Source organism: Syngnathus floridae, chromosome 12 (assembly GCF_059516105.1).
Source record: "Syngnathus floridae isolate MCC-2025c chromosome 12, RoL_Sflo_1.0, whole genome shotgun sequence".
NCBI classification, from domain to species: domain Eukaryota; kingdom Metazoa; phylum Chordata; class Actinopteri; order Syngnathiformes; family Syngnathidae; genus Syngnathus; species Syngnathus floridae.
This window is the reverse complement of record NC_142424.1, coordinates 13,043,534-13,068,350: the sequence shown is the minus strand read 5'-3', so window position 1 is coordinate 13,068,350 and position 24,817 is coordinate 13,043,534. Positions and strand designations below refer to the sequence as shown.

The following is a 24,817-nucleotide window of genomic DNA, read 5'->3' as shown; positions in this document are numbered from 1 at the left end:
AACAAATCTTACATTACCTAATTATGCAGTGTTGTTAAAAAGTCAAGACAATATGCAAGAAAATTGAAGTCGACACATGACTTGACCTCACAGGCCACACAAAATAATGTCGCGGGCTGGATCTGGACCCAGGGCCTTAAGTTTGACACCTGTGATTTATGAATAAATGAATGGCACCATCATCTTTCCTGTTATAGCACATTTACACGCTTTATCACCACATCCGTGAAACATACCTTTAGTGAATTCCATTTCAAAATAAGTGTGTTTATGCTATTAAATTGTCACTATCTTACTCACTAGTAAACACAATTTAAAATGAGTTGTTTATTGAAGTGTGTGTGCCTATACAAGTAACTGATAGTGTATGGGTGACACACGCTTGATTTGTGTGCAGGCAGCGTGGGATTGATTCCCGCTCAGTGGTGGTGTGCATGTGAGTGCGATTGGTTGTTCGTCTCTATATACGTCACTGAACAGGATAAGCGGTGTTGAAAATGGGTGGATGGATATATGTGTCTACAATGTATTTGAAAATGATGTGCATGTCTCGTTGTTCTCAACATTTTCTGCTCAAACTTCAGTTATCTGCAAACCTTCACCATATCAATAAATGTTCGCTTTGCCTCCTACTAGCATTTCCAACATTCATGTGCTAATATCCACTGTTCCTCCTTTGCACATCCCCAAATAATTTCCATCTTCTTTAGCTTGATCTGTAAACCTTCCAGTCAGTAGAGAAGTAATCATTATTTTAGAATGTGCTCTCAATGCCCTTTAGGAGAAATACATTGATTTTCACACAAAGGAAATGTTTAAGAGATTTCGACCATAACAGCTTTGATACTGCATTTTACAATAGATCACATTTAAAGTAGTTTACTTATCTTCCTATAACTTACCCGGGGAGTTAGCCAATGACGCATGGAACACCGAAAAGTTGATCAACGCATAGGAGGCCAAGAAAAAGTTAGAGATGATGGGGGCAATTATGTTCAGTTCAGCTGCAACGAAACAAAACATAGATGACCAGTTGTTTACATTCTTAAACACAGTATTGCAATGTTCACATTATGTAGCATCAATAAGACACTTTCTCAAAGACTCTTTTTTATAACATAGCGAGAACTAAATTGGTCAAAAACTCCACATGTTCAATACGGAATGCTAAAAATGTCACTTCACTTGTCCATATTTAAGCCCAAAACACTACTCCACCATCTCCTGTCAATGTAGTAGTCTTGCTGTAACATGGTGATCATCTACTATATATCCATGGGGAACTTTCATTAGTTAATGAAAATAATTACTTGTGTATTTCTGAGCCTGATGTAGAAGGTGTAAATTTTAAGAATTTGACCTACAGTACAAATTTGCACAATGCAGACCAATCGCAATAACTAATAATTGATGAGGTCATCATATCCTCCCAAGTGTGACAAATGGCTTCAAGCACAGTGACCACAAAGCAGCAAGAGTAGGGTTCTGGGATGAGAACGGCTATTGTGAAAAACCACTGAAAAGTAGCCGGGCAGGGGGCGAATATATATATATATATGTATATATATATATATATATATATATATATATATATATATATATATATATATATATATATATATATATATATATATATATATATGTATATATATATATATATATATATATATATATATATATATATATATATATATATATATATATCCCTAGATCTATCTAACTAAATAACTCGTCTACAAGTGAAGAAACCCAATCGCAAATTCACATTGTGGCGGTGTAAGAATACTTACAGTGATTTTTGGACTAAAAGTCGCTCCGGAATATAGGTCGCATTAGCTATAAAATGCCGAATAACGTGAAGAAAAACATATATGAGTCGCTCCGGAGTATAAGTCGCATTTTGGGGGGGAAATTTATTCGACAAAATCCAACACCAAGACCAGACATGAACGAGCGACAACAGGCTAAACGATAGGTATGCTAACATGACAAACACAAACAAAGAGCTGAGAACGGGCCTGACATAACATTCAGAGTTACACAAAAAAACTATTACATATGTAAATAACACGTTAATAAAACCATCTCTGTCACTACAAATCATTAAATCCATCGATCGTCCTTTATGTCAACAATGGGTGCGCGCCGCTGACGGCGCTTGCACTTCAAAATATTCCACAGGCCCATATAACGATACATAAATTAGATATCAAATAACTATTATATAAACAATAATGTTATCCAACCATCTGTGTCACTCCAAATCATTAAATCCGTCGATCGTCCTTTGTCAACAATGGGTGCGCGCGGCTGACAGCGCTTGCACTTCAAAATATTCCACAGGCCCATATGACGATATATAAATTAGATATCAAATAACTATTATATAAGCAATAGTATTATCAAACCATCTGTGCACTCTAAATCATTAAATCCATCAAACAAATTCCTCGTCCTTTATGTCAACAACGCCGCGCGTGAGCAGCTGACGTCAGCTTCGTCGTTATTCCACAGATCAACTGTATAACTATATTGTAGCGTTAACAAAGTTCAAGGAAAGACGTGGGTTTGGTAAACGGCTCTTTATTTAACAAAACAAACTTCCAGGCGTGTGGCGGCGTGGACTTCCAGCCACGGAAGTGAAAGAGAGCTCCATAGAGTAGGACCGGGCATGCGTCAAAGCCATGACCGAGCCACATCCACCGTCCCCGGACAGCCACCCGGCTGATCGCCGGCCCTAGACTTCCATCCACGGAGGTGAAAGAGAGCTCTGTAGAGTAGGGCCGGGCGTGCGTAAAAGCCATAATAGTTTTTCAAACCTTCTATGTCACTCCAAATCCTTAAATCCTTCAAACTCTTCATCCTCCGTGTCACTTACAAACAAAGCTGCTAATGATGCCGGTAGTACGTGGGGCCCTTTGTCATCCCATCTCTTTGTCCTTTTTGTAAACAACCGCCGCGCACGCCTCGCCGCTGACGTCACTTGAAATTTAAATTGCAGTAATCACTTGCTACATCGCGGTTCGTTTATCGTGGTTTCACTTTTTTTTTTTTGAAGAAGAAAAAAACACAAGTCGCTCCTTATTATAAGTCGCCCCACCACCCAAACTATGAAAAAAACACACGACTTATAGTCTGAAAATTACGGTAGTTCTCCGCATAACTAAGGCGATATGATGTGACGAAAGTAGCGCCAAAATGCTGCTGAAAATAAGGCGGATGTTGTTGCATTAGTGCTGTCAGTTAGGTTTACAGAGGCTAGCCGATTCCCGAAAGATGACGTCGAGGCGGGCGGGCGAATGCTCGCGAGTCGCCGAGGCCCCCCCATATATAAACAACATTTCCTCAACGGATTTACATGATTCACGAAAATGATACTTTCGACGGAAAAAAACACGCGAAAAATTCTCATCCCTGAGGGTTACAAAAAAAATTTGGACTTGGTTCACATTTAAATCAATGTCATCACAATAAACATTTAAAACATTTGTAAGCATAATACTTTTAGAAGACAAATCATTTTCCATTCAATCGCCATATTATCAAGCAGTGTAGCTAGCTACCTTACCAATTAGGATGAAAACAAGAGCGATCACAAAGGTCAGGATGTAGCCTCGGAGAGGCTCATTGTTCTTGCCGTAACCTTTCGCAAACATTCCAAGGCCTGGGTAAATGTTATCTTTACATAAAGCCTGCAAAAAAAAAAGAATCGTATTGTTAATATGTAGAGGACATGTTTCTTACATGCCTAATCGTAATTAAAACTGCTTTAGATATTTTTGGGGGGTCATCCACACTCTGGTTGTGTGACCAATGTGTCTGTATTCATTTTCCATCCATCCATCCATCCATCCATCCATCCATCCATCCATCCATCCATCCATCCACTTCCGCTTATCCGGGGTCGGGTCGCAGGGACAGCAGCTTTGGGTGGGACGCCCACATTTCCCGCTCTCCAGCTACTTCATCCAGCTCATCCTGGGGGATCCCAAGGAATTCCCAGGCCAGCTGAGAGACAGTCTCTCCAGCATGTCCTGGGTCGTCCAAGGGGTCTCCTACCGGTGGGACATGCCTGGAGCACCTCCCAAGGGAGGAGTCCAGGAGGCATCCTGATGAGATGCCCAAGCCACCTCATCTGGCTCCTCTCAACGTGGAGGAGCAGCGGCTATACTCCAAAACTCTCCCGGATGACCGAGCTTGTCACCTTATCTCTAAGGGAGAGCCCAAACTCCCTGCGGAGGAAACTCATTTCGGCCACTTGTATCCGGGATCTTGTTCTTTCGGTCATGACCCGTAGCTCGTGACCATAGGTGAGTGTAGGACCGTAGATCGACCGGTAAATTGAGAGCTTTGCCTTTTGGCTCAGCTCTCTCTTCACCACGACGGACCGGTACAGAGTCCACATTACTGCCGACGCTGCACCGATCCGCCTGTCAATTTCGCGCTCCATCCTGCCCTCACTCGTGAACAACATCCCAAGATACTTAAACTCCTCCACCTGGGGCAGGATCTCATCCCCGATCTGGAGAGGGCATTCCACTCTTTTCCGACCGAGCACCATGGACTCGGATTTGGAGGTGCGGACACTCATCCTGACCGCTTCACACTCGGTTGCGAACCGCTCCAGTGAGAGCTGGCGATCACGGCTTGAAGAAGCCAACAGCACCACGTCGTCTGCAAAAAGCTGAGACGCAATGCTGAGGTCCCCAAACCAGACACCTAGAAATTCTGTTCATAAAAGTTATGAACAGAATCGATGACAAAGGGCAGCCTTGGTGGAGTCCAACCCTCACTGGGAACGAATCTGACTTACTGCTGGAAATGCGGACCAAACTCTGCCATCGGTGATACAGGGACTGAACTGCCCTTATCGGTTGGCTCGGCACCCCGTACTCCCAAAGCACCCTCCACAGGACTTCCCAAGGTACACGGTCGAACGCCTTCTCCAAGTTTACAAAACACATGTGGACTGGTTGAGCAAAGTCCCATGCCCCTCGAGGATCCTGCCGAGGGTGTAGAGCTGGTCCACTGTTCCACGGCCAGGACGAAAGCCACACTGCTCCTCCTGAATCCGAGGTTCAACCTCCTATCAGACCCTCCTCTCCAGCACCCCTGAATAGACCTTACCAAGGAGGCTGAGGAGTGAGAGTCCTCTGTAGTTGGAACACACCCTCCGGTCCCCCTTCTTAAAGAGGGGAACCACCACCCCAGTCTGCCAATCCAAAGGCACCGTCCCCGATGTCCATGCAATGTTGCAGAGGCGTGTCAGCCAAGACAGCCCCACAACATCCAGAGCCTTTAAGAACTCTGGGCGTATCTCATCCACCCCTGGGGCCTTGCCCCCGAGGAGTTTTTTAACTGCCTCAGTGACTTCGACCCCAGAGTCTCTAGGCCCTGCTTCCACAATGGAAGGCGTGTAGGTGGAATTGAGGAGGTCTTCGAAGTATTCTACCCACCGACTCACGACGTCCCGAGTCGAGGTCAGCAGCACGCCATCTCCACTGTAAACAGTGTGACGGTGCACTGCTTCCCCCAACTGAGACGCCGGATGGTGGACCAGAATTTCCTCGAAGCCGTCCGGAAGTCATTCTCCATGCCTTCGCCAAACTCCTCCCACGGCTGGGTTTTTGCCTCGGCAACTGCCGAAGCCGCGTTTTGTTTGGCCATCCGGTACCTGTGGGCTGCCTCCGGAGTCCCACAGACAAAAACGGCCCGATAGGACTCCTTCAGCTTGACGGCATCCCTTACCGCCAGTGTCCACCAGCGGGTTCGGGCATTGCCGCCACGACAGGTACCGACCACCTTACGGCCACAGCTCCGGTCGGCTGCCTCAACATGGAGGCACGAATCATGGTCCATTCGGACTCAATGTCCCCTGTCTCCCCCGGGACGTGAGAAAAGCTCTGCCGGAGGTGGTTGTTGAAGCTCTTCCTTACAGGGGATTCTGCCAGACGTTCCCAGCAGACACTCACAGTGCGTTTGGGTCTGCCAGGATGGACCGGCATCTTCCCCCACTCTCGGAGCCAACCCACTACCAGGTGGTGATCAGTTGACAGCTCCGCCCCTCTCTTCACCCGAGTGTCCAAAACATGCGGCCGCAAATCCAATATCACGACTACCAAGGATGAGAATGGCAAATGCGAAAAAGCATGGAAAAGTAGCGGGGGGAATAAATAAATAAATAAATAAATAAATATATATATACACACACAGACACATATACTTATATATATATACACATATACATCTATATACATATACACACACCGTATTTTTCGAACTATAAGTCGCGTTTTTTTCAGTTTGGGTGGGGGGTGCGACTTATACTCAGGAGCGACTTATATATGAAATTATTCACAAATTTTCAAAATTCAAAAATCAGCGATGGAGTGAAGCCGCAATAAACAAACCACGATGTAGCAAGGGATGACTGTAATTTGAACTGCAACAGACAGCAGCGGTGCGGCGCAGCGCACACGCGGCGGTGTTTACATAAAGGACAAAGGATTCGATTTAATGACTTGGAGTGAGAGATTGTTTGATAAAATTGTTGTTTATAATTATATGGACCTGTGGAATAATTTGAACTGCAACTGAGGCGAGTCCGACGTCAGCTGCGCGGCGCACACCCGGCATTGTTGACATAAAGGCAGATTGATGGATTTAACGATTTGGAGTGACACAGATGGTTTGATAATATTGTTGCTTGTATTATAGTTATTTGATATATAATCTATATATCGTTATATGGGCCTGTGGAATAATTTGAACTGCAACCGACGTCAGCAGTGCGGCGCACACCCGGCGTTGTTGACAAAGGACGATCGATGGATTCAATGATTTGAAGTGACACAGATGGTTTGACAATATTGTTGCTTATATAATAGTTATTTCATATATAATTTATATATCGTTACATGAGCCTGTGCAATAATTTGAACTGCAACCGACATCAGCGTTGCGGCGCAAACCCGGCATTGTTGACATAAAGGACGATCGATGGATTTAATGATTTGGAGTGACACAGATGGTTTGATAAAGGTGTTATTTATGTTATAGTTATTTGGATAACTGTCAATGTTACGTCAGGTCCGTTCTCAGCTCTTCGTTTGTGTTTATGTCACGTTAGCATACCGTATTGTTTAGCCTGTTGTTGCTCGTTCATGTCTGTTCTTGGTGTTGGATTTTGTTGAATAAATTTCCCCCAAAATGCGACTTGTACTCTGGTTGCACTTAAGTTTTTTTTCACTTTATTGTGCATTTTATGGCTAATGCGACGTATATTCCGGAGCGACTTTTAGTCCGAAAAATACAGTATACATATGTGCCGTCTCGGCAGGCGAGGGAATGCACGCGAGTCGCCGAGGCTAACGTTGCTGGCCGGCCGCTCCCCCCCATATATGAAAAAATAATATTCTCAACGGATTTACACGATTTACGAAAATACTTTCGACAGAAAAAAAAGGATATCCGCGGATCCGCAGAAAATTCTCATCCCTGGACTACAAAGTCGATCATCGAACTGCGGCTAAGGGTGTCCAGGTGCCAAGTGCACACATGGACATCCTTATGTTTGAACATGATGTTCATTATTGACAATCCGTGTCAAACACAGAAATCCAACAATCGGACGGGTTCAGATCGGGGGGCCGTTTCTCCCAATCGTGCCCTTCCAGGTCTCACTGTAATTGCCCCCGTGAGCATTAAAGTCACCCAGTAGAACGATAGAGTCCCCAGAAGGAGCGCGCTCCAGCACTTTTTCTAAGGATTCCAAAAAGGATGGGTACTCTGGGCTGCTGTTCGGTGAATAGGCACAAACAACAGTCAGGACCCGTCCCCCCACCCGAAGACGGAGGGAGGCTACCCCCTCGTTCACTGGGGTGAACCCCAATGTGCAGGCGCCCAGCTGAGGGGCAATAAGTACGCCCACACCTGCTCGACGCCTCTCACCGTGGGCAACTCCAGAGTGGAAGAGAGTCCAGCCCCTCTCGAGAGGGCTTGTAACAGACCCCAAACTCTGTGTGGAGGCAAGTCCGACTATATCTAGTCGGAACCTTTCTGCCTCGCACACCAGCTCGGGCCCCTTTCCAGCCAGAGAGGTGACATTCCATGTCCCAAGTGCCAACTTCTGCAGCCAGGGATCGGACCGCCAAGGCCTTTGGCCGCCGCCCAGCTTACACTGCACCCGACGCCTTTGGCCCCTCCTATAGGTGGTGAGCCCATGGGAAGGGGGACCCACGTTTCCTTTTCGGGCTGTGCCCGGCCGGGCCCCATGGGCGAAGGCCCGGCCACCAGGCACTGGCCTTCAAGCCCCACCTCCAGGCCTGGCTCCAGAGGGGGGCACCGGTGACCCGCATCCGGGCGAGGGAAAACTAGGTCCATATATTTTATCCATCATAAGAGGTCTTCTGAGCCGTGCTTTGTCTGGCCCCTCACCTATTCATTCTCCTAAGTAATGATGTCATGGGTGGAGAAATGAGAGCGCGACATACCACCGCTGACGTAACGCCATTCATGGTTAAGGTGCCTTTGAGTAAGGTGCTTATATCTACCAAGGTGTGAGGCATATGTTCAATTCGTGAAAGTCTTACCTATTTTAAGCTGGTCTCACCTGAAATACTTTGGGTGCACTGACCAATGATGCTAGTGCTGAGGACAGGGTGGCAGAGAAAATTCCTGCTGTAATGATAGGTCCAAAACCCGAAACCATGCTCATAACCTGTACAAACAATGAAAACATGTTTGCTATTTACACCTAATAGAGTAAGCGTAAAAGACAGAGTAAAGATTTGAAAACTCAACATACCTGATAATCATGGTGTAGACCATAGCGACAGCTATCTTTGTCTCTCTTACAAGCAGAAAAGTCATAGCCAAATTTGCAAGAAGCATCTGTGCAATTCATTAGGAATGGAGAGGTGACTGTGTCATTTCCACTGGCATCTCTCACAATACAGGAACCTGGGATGGCAAGTGTCAAATGCTCATAAAGGACTCACAAACAATGGGATATTCTTGAGAAAAAACTAAATAGAACTATATTTATATAAATATAAACATGTATAAGAACATACAAAGAACTAAGTACGCTACCTGTAGAAACAGCAACTCCCAGATAAACTATTCCAGTGATTAATATGGCAAGCATTGTTCCTCTGGGTATGGCCAGTTGTGGGTCCTGCAGGCATCCATGAAAATGAAATACATGAACATTCCAATTACAGAGACAAAGAAAATATCAGCCATCGAACCATGCAGAAGGATGTCTGTCACTCCAAAATTGCCATCATTTTAAAAGGTGAAATGCCATTTCTAGACATTGCATGTGGAGGCGAAGAAGTTCAATAAAACTCGGGGAATGCTATGGACCTGATGTAACATTGACAGTTATCCAAATAACTATAACATAAATAACACCTTTATCAAACCATTTGTGTCACTCCAAATCATTAAATCCATCGATCGTCCTTTATGTCAACAATGGGTGCGTGCCGCTGACAGCGACTGAACTTCAAATCATTCCACAGGCCATCCCCGTGTGATTTTGATCCATACCCTGGGGGAGAGGGGAGCAGTGAGCAGCAGCGGTGCCGCGCTCGGGAATCATTTGGTGATCTAACCCCCCAATTCCAACCCTTAATGCTGAGTGCCAAGCAGGGAGGCAATGGGTCCCATTTATATAGTATTTGGTATGACCAGGCCGGGGTTTGAACCCACAACCTTCCAGTCTCAGGGTTAAATGCAGAGGACAAATTTCACCACACCCAGATGTGTGTGTGACGATCATTGGGACTTTAACTTTAACTTATATCAAATAAATGTAATATAGACACCAATTTTATCGAACCATCCGTGTCACTCCAAATCATTGAATTCATCGGATTCTTCGTCTTGTGTCACTTAACAAAAATAATAAAACACAGCTGTTGACGCCGGAAGTACGCGCGCCGCAGACGTCAGACTAGATCAGGGGTCACCAACTCGGTGCCCGGGGGCACTAGGTCGCCCGTGAGGACCGCATGAGTCACCCGCAGGACTGTTCTAAAATTAGCTCAAATAGAGGCACTTGTCAGTGAGCTGCATCTATTTATTTTACAGTCAAACCTCGGTTTTCGAACGTCCTGGTTCTCGAACAAATCGGAATTCGAACAGAAAATTTGAGATTTTTTTGCTTCGGTTGTCGAACAAAATTCGGAGGTCGAACTTCGCGAGATGAGCCGGGAGGACCCGAGAAAACCCGACCGCGTGGCCCGGATGCCGACTGACTCCATTGTTATTGTATTTTCGTTACTTTGAGGCTTGTATTAACCCCTAATCATGCCTCCAGAGAACGCAAGTGGGAGCAGTAAAGCCATCCTAAAACATAAAAGACGCTCTTAAAGCAATGTGACAGTAAGCGCCCGGCGCGCTGCGGTTGCGCGATCGGACCAAAATAAACTTCCTGCGCACTGAGGTACACTTACATTTTGGAAAGTACGTCAGGACTTTAAAAATATTTTCTAAATTTTACCAACGGCTCTGTCACAATAATGCGACCAGCGCGGTGCAGTTGCGCGGTCGGCGACGCGCTACTGTTACGCGTTTGGCGGTGCGCTGCAGTTGCGCGATAGGACAAAATTAAGCTCCCTGCGCACTTAGTCCACTTAAATTTTGGAAAGTACATCAGGACTTTAAAAAATATTGTCTAAATTTCAGCAACGGCTCTGTCACAATAATAGTGCGGTGCAGTTGCGCGGTGGGCGACGCGCTATGGTTGCGCGTTTGGAGGTGCGCTGCAGTTGCGCGATCGGACAAATATGCGCAAATGAAAAAAATGCTTAAAAAAGGCGGGGGTTTTTTTGTCTTGAAATGGATTAAAAAAAATTCCATTATTTGTAATAGGAAAAATAAATTCGGAATTCGACCGATTCGCTTCTCGAACCGCCTTCTGGAACGGATTGTGGTCAAAAAACAAGGTTTGACTGTATTTTTGCTATTCTTGATAAAATTACACTTACATGTTGTTGGAATAATTTTAAGTGAAGCTTTGGCCTGCCAGACCTGGAGGCCTCGACTTTACGAGTTTATCTTTCCTTTTATCTAGGTTCTTCCTTTTTAGTGATAGGGATGTCTTTTGATCCCTGTCAGCCATTTGTATCCTTCCTGTCCTTATGTTGTCTGTGTGTTTTCGTTCCCGTAAGAGGCCTTCACTAACAATGAGCAGGGCTTATTTACATAGATGACATGTTCTTTGTTTGATTCACAGGAACTTCATTCCTTTTCATTTAGATATAGGTTTGGTTCATAGATTGTAGTTTATCAGACCTGTTTTTCTTTGTTAAAGGTTACATACAGTTAGAAGTAGTTGCATAAAAGTTATCCCATATTTACTCAATGTTTGTTTAGGAGACTGCATACCGGTTACCTCACGTTTGCTTAATGTGTGTTGAAGTGTTTAGGACAAGTTACTTATTATTATTATGTGTTAATTTACCAAGTAGATAAAGTTAGCAAAGGTCTAGTTGCATTTGTTCCACAGCAAAGCGGCAATCAACGTGCTTCAAGATATTTGATCACAGTCCTCGACGGGTCAGCCAACTGTGAGGGAAAATGGATGGGGACGGCCTCTGCGGGGGGTCACGAGCCAACAGCGAAGTGCTAATTCACACCACACTACATTCTTTTGCTAATCAGCGTTGCTACAGACACAATTCCCCCTCCCTTTAGTGTAGCAACGCCTCTGAAACCAGGGCAACCATAACATTAAAAAGAGGGGCACGTGGAGGAAGGACTCAGAACTGATGGAGGTTGTAACTGAGATTGCTTTCTCTATCGTTCTCCTCGCGAGTAAACCTGTTCTGGTTGTCTTCTCCTCTTCATTCCAGCGAGTGATTTAATGTCTAATCGTATTTAGACCCAACACATGTGAACTGGAAATGACAATAATAACACATAGTGAAAGCCAAATTGAGCAAATTGGCTATATGCGAAGTGTGTGTCAAACTGGTAGCCCTTTGCCTTATTCAGTACCCAGGAAGTATCTCTCGGCTTAAGAAAGGTTGGTGACCCGTGGACTAGGTATATCAAATACATGTATTATAAACAACAATTTTAACGAACTATCCGTGTCACTCCAAATCATTAAATCCATCGGAATATTCATCCTCTGTGTCAATAAAAAAAACAAAAAAGCAGCTGTTGACTCGGTCCTACGTGCGCCGCTGACGTCAGCTTCGTCGTCAGTTGCGGCTCCAATTATTCCACAGATCTACGTATATAACTAGATTGTAGCGTTACCAAAGTACCAGGCAAGACGTGGGTTTGGTAACCGGCTCGTTATTTCAGAAAACAAGAGGTCAACATATGTGTGTGTGCTCCAAGCAAGCGCCCTGGATCGCATAAGATGAATAGTTTAAAGATGGAACTGGTTGAATTGGTCAGAAATGTAGAAATTAGTAGGGAAAAATGGACATTTGCAAATTGTTCATGAGAAAAGGTGAAATTTTTTAACTTGGCAATGTTGGGAATGTTGGAAATCCTCCCCAATATGATTTGAATGTGCTGAATGATGTGAATTTCAAACTAGAACGATGTAAATGTGAAATGTTCAATGTGCCATTAAGAATGAATGGGGAAAATGTTGCCAAACATTTACCAATTTTACGAAAAGTTTTGGAATGAAAGAAATGCAAGCTCCCCTCGTGTGAATATTTCGAATATGTTGAAATTTGAATGGGGTGAATCAGATGAGTAATGTGGAAGTAGTCGTGTGTCAAAAAAGGGTGAGGAATAAAAGAGAAGAAATAGAATTTGCAATTTCTAGAGAAATTGCGTGTGAAGGCAAAGGAACTGAATAAATACTTGGGGAATGCTACAGAATGATGTTGAAAGTTGGAAAGGGTTGAATCGGTCAAATAATGTAGGAATTAGAAGGGAAAAACGAAATTTTGTATAATTTGACTTGAATTTTAAAGTTGAAAGTTTAGAATTTTTGGTAAGTGAGAAGTTGTGGAATAGGTAGGCATAAGTTGCAGAGTTAAACATTGAAACGGGTTGAATCGGTGGCAAAATGGAGGGATTAGAAGGGAAAACAATATTTATGGAACTTCTGATTTGTTTGGGGGCACTTCCGGTTCAAATAAGGGTATTTTCGGTTTATTTGGGGCACTTCCGGTTTGTTTGGGGCCACTTCCGGTTCAAATTAAGTCACTTCCGGTTAATTTAGGTCACTTTCAGTTTATTTGAGGCACTTCCGGTTTATTTAGGTCACTTCTGGTTTGATTTGGGGCACTCCCAGTTCACTTCCTTTTAAAATTGGGGTACTTCCGGTTTGGGGAATGCTACAGAATGATGTTGAAAGTTGGAAAGTGTTGAATCGGTCAAATAATGTAGGAATTAGAAGAGAAAAACCAAATTTTGTATAATTTGACGTGAATTTTAAAGCTGAAAGTTTTGAATTTTTGGTAAGTGAGAAGTTGTGGAATAGGTAGGGATACGCTGCAGAGTTCAACATTGAAACAGGTTGAATCGGTGGCAAAACGGAGGAATTAGAAGGGAAAACGATATTTATGAAACTTCTGGTTTGTTTGGGGGCACTTCTGGTTCAATTATGGGTAAATTTGGTTTATTTGGGGCACTTCCAGTTTAAATGAAGTCACTTCCGGTTAATTTAGGCCACTTCCGGTTTATTTGGGGCACTTCCGGTTTAATTTAGGTCACTTCTGGTTTGATTTGGGGCACTTCCAGTTCACTTCCTTTTAAAATTGCGGCACTTCCGGTTCACTTCCTGTTCATGTTGGGGCACTTCCTGTTCATTTTGGGGCACTTCCTGTTTGTTTAGGGGCACTTCTGGTTCACTTCGTGTTCATTCTAGGGCACTTATGGGTCACTCCAAGATGTCCGCCACACTGTGGAAGTGGGGGTGAAGGGGTGAATTAAAAACAATCAAAACAATCAGAGGACTGGACGTAACACGGAGAGGAGTACATACCTCCGCCGCCATTGGTAAATAAATACTATCGTTTGTGCAAATCTGTAAAGTGGTTTTGTGTGGCGTCCGCCACACAGAGACGTAATATACAGGCACCTGATGAACCAATCAGAGGATTGGGGCGGACGTAACGCGTAGAGGAGTACCTACCTCCGCCGCCATTGGTAAATAAGTGTGTATTCAGACCTGACTGTTTTGTCCGCTTTAAAAAGACCAGGGTTCGATTAGAAGGCTTTAGAATTGTGCAGGTGTGAGTCCTCGCAAATGAATCCTGGTGCGGATTAAAGAAACGGACCGAGACCCACGTTTTCAAGTGGTCTCGGTTCGCTTCCAAACAAACTCTGGTGCGGTTTGCTTCAGGTGTGAATACAAACAGCGAAGATCCGCACCAACAGTACAAATATGCAGAGCAGGAACGCAGCGCGTAGGACTCGCATGTTTTCCTCCATTTCCGGGTCTGTGCTCTGTGTGCCGCCCTGGTCATTGCTGTCCAATGGGAGCACGGCGTGGATGTGTATACTTCATTTGCAAAGTGTACAGTCTAAATAGGAACCGCACCAAAGGTAAAAAATTAAGTCTGCTTTTGGTTCGGACCAAACAAGCGGACTAAAGGACTTTTCTGGTCTGAATACACCTTTAATACTATCGTTTGTGCAAAGTACGTACCTCCGCCGCCATTGATATATAAATACTACAGTTTGTGCAAATCTGTAAAGTTGTTTTTTGTGGCGTTTCCTACGTACATACCTCCGCCGCCATTGATAAACAGACTATCGTTTGTGCAAAGGAAACAGTATTAGGACCCTCTAAAATGGCATAGACAAAGAGACATGTTTACAAGGCACAATTAGAGCTTTCTGGAAAGCCAGGATCACTGCAGAAGAGCAACGTGACAACGACGAGACAATGACAAGAGGGAACTTGGCATGTTTAATGGCGAACTTGCCCAACTGTTTAATTTGGATACAGACAATGAGGATGTGGACGGATTTGCATATGAATATCGATTAACAATAATGTGAGTACAGTAGACAGTATATGGTTAAACATGTAGTCTCGTTGTCTTGCTCCTGTGACGTTTTTTGTTTACCTTAAGTAATGGCATGCATGTGTCCTATAAATGCGGTCTGCCCTATGTGTGGGTTAAATACAAAATAGACCCCGGAATTGAGTCTGCACTTTTTAACTCGAAGCGCCTTATTGTGCGGAAAATACGCTGAGTGTGAAGGCCTAATTAAAAGCAAACTCACCGTTTTGCTGTTGTTCCCCCCTCTTTTTTTGTATACCGTATGATTTAGCATGCAGGCGCCCAATAATGCAGTGTGCTGTATGTGTGGGCCCCTGTTATTGAGTCTGTGCACGAAGCGCCTTATGATGCAAAAAATACAGTACTCATTAACAAAATGTGGAAATGTTAACTTACTGCAAGGTCTCCAGAAATGTTGGCGCCGGCTAAAATACCAGTAGCTGCAGGGAAAAAGATTGCAAAAACAGAAAAGAAAGTTTCTTTCCTGAAGTCAGGACCCATGTTTTCCCACATGATAGAACCTAAGAAAACACAAACAAGACTGTTGTTACAAAAGCCTAAAATTATATGTGCTCAGTTAGACACATAATTAACATGCCCATCACAGAATCATGAATCAGCAGTGGGGCCCAGCAATAAGTGGACAATCAGCCCCTCATATCACAGTAGATTGACAATAGGGGTAATAGTGACCTTACAAAAAACTCAATCTCTGTACATAGAGCAGGGGTTTCAAACTCCAGTCCTCGAGGGCCGCATTCCTACATGTTTTCCAAGTTTCCCTCGTTAAACACACCTGATTCAAATGATCAGTTCATCCTCACGTTCTGCAGGAGCCTGATAATTGAATCAGGTGTGTTTACCGAGGGAAAGAAACTTGGAAAACATGAAGGAATGCGGCCCTCGAGGACTGGAGTTTGAGACCCCTGACATAGAGTATATGTCACCATTTGTCTGTCAGTAGTTTCATACAAAAATAAAATGTCATACCATCATAGCCAAAGAAGCCGAGAGATTTCTTTGACTGAACAGTAATAAAAGTTCCAATGAAGTAGTTGATGATTGCAGTGATGAGTACAAACAGCAAGAAGATCTGGGCCTAAAAGGAGGAAAATCAACAATTACATTTGTTTAAAAAAATGTTTTTTGTTAAAATGTAAACCATATCTCTTAAGGGTCTACAGAGTTATTGTAGGCTTTCCAAGTATTAAATATTGTACAAGACTTATCATACCTTTGCCTCCCATTCCATGCCTGCAACAGATATGCCCAGGAGAAGGATAACAGTAATGGTACCTATAATTCTGATATCATTGATTTCATCCGTCATGAGGGCATCCACACCCTAAAAGATGAGAAAAATTAAAATGTATGTATTCGTTTCTTCATTTATTTATTGTTTTCCTTTCCATGTCTGCATAAGTGAGTCACTGTGGGCAACCGATTTAAAAATCCATTAATTTCACTGATACTGGCGAACTATTAGCAGTTGGTATCATTCAAACAGTAATGCAACATTGTATATGGATTTCTAACATTTTGCTTCGATGTGGTGCTGCGTGGATACAGTGTGGGTATGTGATCGCCAGGCTCAGTATCATTTGTCCGCTCATTCATTTTTCTTTTTGACCAAGAGGAATAAAAACGTTTTTTATTGAAAATAATTGAAATTCAATTATTCTTTCAATTTAAATAACGACATTGTTTAGCGATTTAATTCAACTTTTCTTGTGCTGGTAAATTTTAAAGTACCAAAAGTGTAGTCATCACCCAGTTCAGTTGAGTTATGTGAGACATTACTGGACCTCAACTTGGATTTAGGAAAACTAAGCAACTTGCCTAGTTTCATACACAGTACTGCAAGTTTTGATTAAACACTAGTCAACACAGTCATTCCCAGAACATTAGATAGTGTTTACAGATACATTATATGAGATCTTCTGAGTATCCATTGATGTAGGATACTTACGGATGCAATTAATTACTTGTGCATTAATAGGTTAAAACTGTAATTTCTTTGTGTTTATGTTTGCAGAAGTGATGGAAATGTTTTCCTGTCTGTTTCTCTCATCAACCTTGAAAAACATCAACAGCAAATGGGCTTACAGCAAGCAGTTCCACAACTGTCTCAGCAAATCCCACCACATACATGGCCACAGCCACAGCATTGGCAAAGGCAAAAATTAGACCAATAGAACCTCCAAATTCTGGGCCCAGACTCCTTGAAATCAAGTAGTATGCTCCGCCTAGAAATGTAAGAAACATATCAAAGTCAGACACGGTCATAGTCAATGCTTAAAAAAGGGAAATGGGACCGAATTCGAGGGATCTGAGGTGAATAACCCCCCTTGCAGACACTGCCATGACAATTGAGGGCACCTTCCTGCAGCTCTTCATTTTGAATATGGACATCTACTTTTTCTTTGGATTGTTTTATATTGTGTGTTCAATGTTGCCCACTCTGCACCCATTGCCACTTAATCATCCCAGAAGGGGGATCCTACCATCTTTGGTCCCTTCTCAAGGTTTCTCATTTTTCCCAAGTTGGGGTTTTGTGAGTTTTTCCTTGCCCCCTTGGGAGTTAAGATCAAGGGATGTTGAGAATAACTGTCAACTTTGCCCATGTGAAGCCCTTTGAGACTTGTCTGTGATGAAGGGCTTTATAAATACACTTGACTTGTTTGCATATATATATATATATATATATATAGATATATACACACACATACACATACATACAGACATATATACACACATATATATATATACACACATATATATATACACACATACATATACATATTTACACACATACATATACATATTTACACACACACACACACATATATATATATATATATATATATATACACACACATACAAATAAATTTACTCCTCACCCCCCATGGGTGGTCTCTTTTTCCCTTCAAGCTCGGGTCCTCTACCAGAGGCCTGGGAGCTTGAGGGTTCTACGCAGTATCTTTGCTGTTCCTAGTATTGCACTTTTCTGGACTGAGATGTCAGATGTTTTTCCTGGGATCTGTTTCAGCCACTCCTCCAGTTTATATATGTATACATATACATATGTACATATATACACACATACATATACATCTATACACACATACATATATACATATATATATATATACACACATACATATATACACAAATACATATATATATATATATGTATATACACATACACACATATATATATATATATATATATATGTTTATGTATATATACACCGTATTTTCCAGACTATAAGTCTCTGTTTTTTCATAGTTTGGCCGGTGGTGCGACTTATACTCAGGAGAGACATGTATATCTGATCATTAACACATTACTTACTTACTAGTAGTATACTGCTCAAAAAAATTAAAGGGACACTTTGAAAACACATCAGATTTCAATGGTGAAATTTTTTTGGGGGGGGATATCTATACTGATATGGACAGTTTAATGTCTTAGGAACAAAAGGATGCCACATCTTTTGATGGAAATAAAGGTTTTCAGCCTACAGAGGGCTCAGTATATACACACCCGAAAACTCAAAGTGAAAAAATGATGTGGCAGGCTTGTCCATTTTGCCTAAATTCAATTTCTGCAATTCAAAATTCTTTTCAATATCTTGTGTGGCCCCCACATGCTTGTATGCATGCTTGACAACGTCACGGCATGCTCCTAATGAGACGACGGAGGGTGTCTTGTGGGATGTCCTCCCAGATCTGTCTAAGGGCATCAGTGGGCTCCTGTAAAGTCTGAGGAGCAGCCTGGCGGCGTCTGATGGACCGAAACATTATGTCCCAGAGGTGTTCTATCGGGTTTGGATCAGGTGATCGTGAGGGCCATTCAATTGTGTCAATTCCTTCATCCTCCAGATACTCTCTGCATACTCTTGCCACATGAGGCCGGGCATTGTCGTGGATCAGGAGGAACCCAGGACCTACTGTACCAGCGTAGGGTCTGACCATGGGTGCAAGGATTTCATCCCAATACCTAATGGCAGTCAGACTGCCGTTCTCTAGCCTATAGAGGTCTGTTCGTCCCTCCATGGAAATGCCTACCCAGACCATCACTGACCCACCACCAAACCGGTCATGCTGAATGATGTTGCAGGCAGCATAGCGCTCTCCTTGGCTTCTCCAGACCCTTTCACGTCTATCACAGGTGCTCAAGGTAAACCTGCTCATCTGTGAAAAGCACAGTGGCGGACTTGCCAATTCTGGTGTTCTATGGTAAATGCCAATCGAGCTCCACGGTGCTGAGCAGTGAGCACAGGGCACACGACAGGACGTCGTGCCCTGAGGCCACGCTCGTGAAGTCTGTTTCTGACTGTTTGGGCAGAGACATTCACACCAGTAGCCTGCTGGAGGTCATTCTGTAGGGCTCGGGCAGTGCTCAACCTGTTCCTCGTTACACAAAGCAGCAGATATCGGTCCTGCTGATGGGATGAGGACCGTCTACGGCCCTGTCCAGCTCTCCTAGAGTAACTGCCTGTCTCCTGGAATCTCCTCCATGCTCTGAAGATTGTACTGGGAGACACAAAATCTTCTTGCAACAGCACACATGGATGTGACATCCTGGAGGAGTTGGACAATCTGGGCAACTTCAGGAGGGTTAAGAAATCGCCTCATGCTCCCAGTCGTGATAATGACTCTTGCTAAGGCCAACACTTGTGGAAAAACAGTTAGAAAAGATCAAGAGGGAGGAACTTGAAATGGCCTCCACTTGCAAAACCAGTCTGTTTTGGGGACCATCTCATTGTTGCCCCTCTAGTGCACCCGTTGTTAATTCCATCAACACCAAGGCAGCTGAAACTGATTAACAACCCCCTCTACCACGTACCTGACTAAAACCTTATCAGAAAAGTGTGATTGAATTCATGCCATACCCTGATAAAAAACAGTTCCTTTAATTTTTTTGAGCAGTGTATTTACAATTCACATGTTATTTTCAGACTAAACCGCATGAGGGCGCTCTAGGCCTGTGGAATAATTGGAACTGGAACTGACGATGCGTCTGAATTCATCCACTGACTTCCGGAGTCAATGGAGTTGTTTATAAGTGACACAGAGGACAAAGATTTTGATGGATTTAATGATTTGGAGTGACACGGATGGTTCGATAAACTTGTTATTTATGTTATAGTTATTTGGTATATAGTTTCTATATAGTTATATAGGCCTGTGGAATAATTGGAACCGCAACTGACAAAAGGTCTGATGCCAGCGCCGGATCCACTGACTTCCCGAGTCAGCGGAGTTGTTTATAAGTGACACAGAGGACAAAGATTTCGATGGATTTAATAATGTGGAGTGACAAGGATGGTTCGATAATTCCTTTATTTATGTCTATTTATTTGAAATATACAGGACTGTCTCAGAAATATTGTGATAAAGTTCTTTATTTTCTGTAATGCAATTAAAAAACCAAAAATGTCATACATTCTGGATTCATTACAAATCAACTGAAATATTGCAAGCCTTTTATTATTTTAATATTGCTGATTATGGCATACATCTTAAGAAAACTCAAATATCCTATCTCAAAATATTAGAATATTTCCTCAGACCAAGTAAAAAAAATATTTATAACAGCAAAACAAAATCAAACATTTGAAAATGTCCATTAATGCACTCAGTACTTGGTTGGGAATCTTTTCGCACGGATTACTGCATCAATGCGGCGTGGCATGGAGGCAATCAGCCTGTGGCATTGCTGAGGTGTTATGGATGACCAGGATGCTTCAATTGTGGCCTTTTGCTCATTTGCATTCTTGGGTCTGGTGTCTTTCAGCTTCTTCTTCGCAATACCCCACAAATTATCTATGCGGTTCAGGTCAGGGGAATTGGCAGGCCAATCGAGGACAGTAATGCCATGGTCAGTACACCATTTACTGGTGGTTTTGGCACTGTGGCCAGGTGCCATATAATGCTGGAAAATGAAATCATCATCTCCATAGAGCTTTTCAGCAGACAGAAGCATATAGTGCTCTAAAATCTCTTGGTACACAGCTGCATTTACTCTGGACTTGATGAAACACAGTGGACAAAAACCAGCAACTGACATGGCTCCCCAAACCATCTTTGACTGTGGGAACTTCACACTGGATTTCAAGCAACTTGGATTTTGCTCCTCTCCAGCCTTTCTCTAGACTCTGGCGCTTTGACTTCCAAATGAAATACAAAACTTGCTTTCGTCTGAAAAGAGGACTTTGGACCACTCTGCAACTGTTCAGTGCTTCTTTTCCATAGCCCAAGTCAGACGCTTCTTCCGTTGTCTTGAGTTCAGAAGTGGCTTGTCCATGGGAATACGGCTACTGTAGCCCATTTCCTGGACACGTCTGTGAACAGTGGCTTTTGATACTTGAACTCCAGCTTCAGTCCACTGTCTTTGAAGCTCCCCCAAATTCTGGAAGCGACTCTTCTTCACAATGCTGTTAAGGCTGCGGTCATCTCTCTTGGTTGTGCAGCATTTCCTGCCACATTTCCCCCTTCCAACAGACCTTTTGTGGATGTGCTTTGAAACTGCACTCTGTGAACAGCTTGCTCTTTGAGAAATTTCTTTCTGTGTCTTACCCTCCTGATGGAGGGTGTCAACGATGGTCCTCTGGACAGCAGTCAGATCAGCAGTCTTCCCCATACTTGTCATTTAGTTTACTGAACCAAGCTGTGTGTTTTTCAAGGCTCAGGAAACCCTTGCAGGTGTTTCGTGTTAATTAGACAATTCAAGTGATTAGTTGAATACCCTACTTAGTAGATGTCAAAGTCATCTTTTTTTGCGGGCCGCATTGTAGTTCTTTCGGAGGGCCATTATGACTGTCAACCCAAATAAATGTATGAGCACCTCATATTACATACAATAAAAGCTACAAAACAAACTGAGAAATAACTCGTTTTCAAATCAGACAAGTAAAAACTAGTCAAATATTTCAAAAAAAAATATATTACAAGAGAAGACAATTTGCAATTGTAGTAATGACACACAAATTTGATGCACAATTTGTCTTCGCGGGCCACATAAAATGATGTGGCGGGCCGTATCTGGCCCCCGGGCTTTGAGTTTGACACCTGTGCCGTACTAGTTTACTTTTTCATGATATTCTAATATTTTGAGAGAGGATATTTGAGTTTTCTTAAGCTGTATGCCATAATCAGCAATATTAAAATAATAAAAGGCTTGCAATATTTCAGTTGATTTGTAATGAATCCAGAATGTATGACATTTTTTTTTTTTTTTTAAATTGCATTACAGAAAATAATGAACTTTATCACAATATTCTAATTTTCTGAGACAGTCCTGTACTTTATATATAGTTATATGGGCCTGTGGAATAATTGCAACCGCAATTGACGATGAGTCTGACATTAATGCCGCATGTACTTCCGGAGTCAGGAGCGGCGTTGTTTACACAGAAGATGAAGATTTCGATGGATTTAATGATTTGGAGTGACACGGATGGTTCGATAAAATTGTTATTTGTTATAGTTATTTGATATATAGTTTTTATATATATATGTCGTTGAATAATTGGAATCGCAACTGACAAGTCTGACGTCAGCGCAGCATGTACTTCCGGAGTCAGCAGCAAAGTTGTTTACACAGAGGACGAAGATTTTGATGGATTTAATGATTTGGAGTGACACGGATGGTTTGATAAACTTGTTATTTATGTTATAATTATTTGAATAATACATCAGGCACGTTCTCAGTTCATGTTACGTCATGTTACTTTCTAGCATAACATTAGCTTACATGTAACATCATGTTATTTTCTAAACCCACATGCTTGTAAAAGTAAAAAAGTACCTTTGTGTTTTTTTGTTTCGATGTGCACCTTAATGTTCCTAGCGCCGCGACATCCATAGCTGATCATATCTTGACAGAGAATACACAAAACCTTCCCCGGGACATCTACTTTACGGATATGTTCCATCAGGCACATGGTTACGGACTGTGTTCCGAGTTGTACGAGGACGCTGTTCTCGAGCCATGCCTATCTGAAGCAATTCTTAATCCCGTTCGGCTTGTCTATTTCCCTGGCACGATCCTCATGGTGGCGAAAACTTTTGCTGAGTAGGCCCGAGATCTATCTAACTCAATAACTCGTCTACAAGTGATGAAAACCCAATTGTAAATTCACATTGTGGCAATGTAAAAACACTAGTTCTCCATGTAAATTAAGTTAACAAGTGGAAATGATGTGACGAAAGTAGCGCCAAAGTGTTGCCGAAAATAAGGCGGCTGTTGTTGCATCACTGCCGCCAGTGAGTTAGGTTTACAGAGGCAAGCCGATTTCCGTACTCACAGTTTAACTAATTTTGCCTTGAGATGTGCCAAAAGATGCCGTCGCAGCGGGCGGGCGAATGCTCGCGAGTCGCCGAGGCTAACGTTGCCCGGCCAGCTGGCCGGCCGCTTCCATACCACTCCCCCCTATATGTAAAAAAAAAATAAAAAATCTAAGCAGATTTACACGATACACGAAAATGATACTTTAGACAGAAAAAAATACGGAAATCTGCGGATCCGCAGAAAATTCTCATCCCTGATATATATACAGTAATCCCTCGTTTATTGCAAGACCACCCGCGATAGGTGAAAATTCGCGAAGTAGTGTCATCCTCCCATTTTTAAGATACATGAATTTTTTGTAATCAATAAAAAGTACGTATATTAAACCCCATAGGTGCATATGTTATCATTAGAACATGAAATAAGTTTAAAACATTAAATACTATATTAATAGTATAAATGACATCCAGAAAATAATGTATAAATAATATAAATATGAAGCATGTGTGTGTGTGTGTGTGTGTGTGTGTGTGTGTGTGTGTGTGTGTGTGTGTGTGTGTGTGTGTGTGTGTGTGTGTGTGTGTGTGTAACATATGTAGATATAGCTAAAGCAGTGGTTTTTAACCTTGTTGGACGACCCCACCAGTTTCATACGCGCATTCACCGAAGCACTCTTTAGTGATTTTTTTTTTTTTTTTTCAAATTCAAGACAGATGTTTTTTACTGGTGCACAAAATGAGCCATTCATGAACATCACCTTGCTCAGACCAGTTCAGATATGTGTCATCATGAATTTACACGATAAATCAGGTGTGTTTGGACCTCCGCAGTGGAGGCTCTGCCGAACCCCTGAGACCGATTCACTGAACCACCAGGTTAAGAACCACTGAGCTAAAGTATTCATACTGTAAATATGTTTTTTGAACTCTTATTATTACAATTTTTTATAACAAGGTGTAAGTGTACATACTGTAAATATGTTTTTAAAACAATTTTTTTTATAACAAGGTACAATACTGTAAATACGTTTTTAGAACTCTGATTATCATAACTTTTTATAACAAGGTACAAGTGTACGTACTGCAATGATGTGGGCACTCGTGAAAATGTTTACAGTGATCATTTAAAAATATGAACACTAGCAGAGACTTAAAATAGAAAACTTTAAATTAGTAAATAGTGTTGCGTATATTATTCTGTTTCCTAATTATCAAAAGAAATGCCATGATCAGTGTCTTCACAAAGATGAATATCAATATTAACACATACTTTTAAGTTAAGTCAATTATATTCATATAGCCCTTAATCCAGTGGTTCTCAAACTTGTTGGAGGTACCGAACCCCACCAGTTTCATATGCGCATTCACTGAAGCCTTCATTAGTAAAAAATAAAATATATTTTTTTCAAATTCAAGACATAGATGTTTTTTACTGGTGCATAAAATTAGCCGTGCATGAACATCACCTTGCTCAAAGGACAAAACCAACAAAATGCATGAACAACAAATTACAAACCTGCAAA

At 42.4% G+C, this 24,817-nt stretch overlaps 1 protein-coding gene across 3 annotated transcripts in view; it reads right to left on the bottom strand.

The window, feature by feature from the left end:
* Positions 1 to 24,817, bottom strand: part of slc12a2 (solute carrier family 12 member 2) — a 106,273-nt gene that overhangs the window by 36,684 nt on the left and 44,772 nt on the right. For all 3 annotated transcript variants that reach the window (XR_015861812.1, XM_088392511.1, XM_088392510.1), the window contains exons 5-13: positions 17,103 to 17,242; positions 16,231 to 16,341; positions 15,987 to 16,095; positions 15,393 to 15,517; positions 9,094 to 9,178; positions 8,807 to 8,961; positions 8,612 to 8,719; positions 3,569 to 3,692; positions 903 to 1,004 (exon numbers count right to left, since the gene is read on the bottom strand). Coding sequence is in view for 2 of the 3 variants with exons in the window: in XM_088392511.1 (XP_088248637.1) it covers positions 903 to 1,004; positions 3,569 to 3,692; positions 8,612 to 8,719; positions 8,807 to 8,961; positions 9,094 to 9,178; positions 15,393 to 15,517; positions 15,987 to 16,095; positions 16,231 to 16,341; positions 17,103 to 17,242 (1,059 nt within the window). In the remaining variant the exon portion in view is untranslated. The remainder of the gene's footprint in view (positions 1 to 902; positions 1,005 to 3,568; positions 3,693 to 8,611; positions 8,720 to 8,806; positions 8,962 to 9,093; positions 9,179 to 15,392; positions 15,518 to 15,986; positions 16,096 to 16,230; positions 16,342 to 17,102; positions 17,243 to 24,817) is intronic.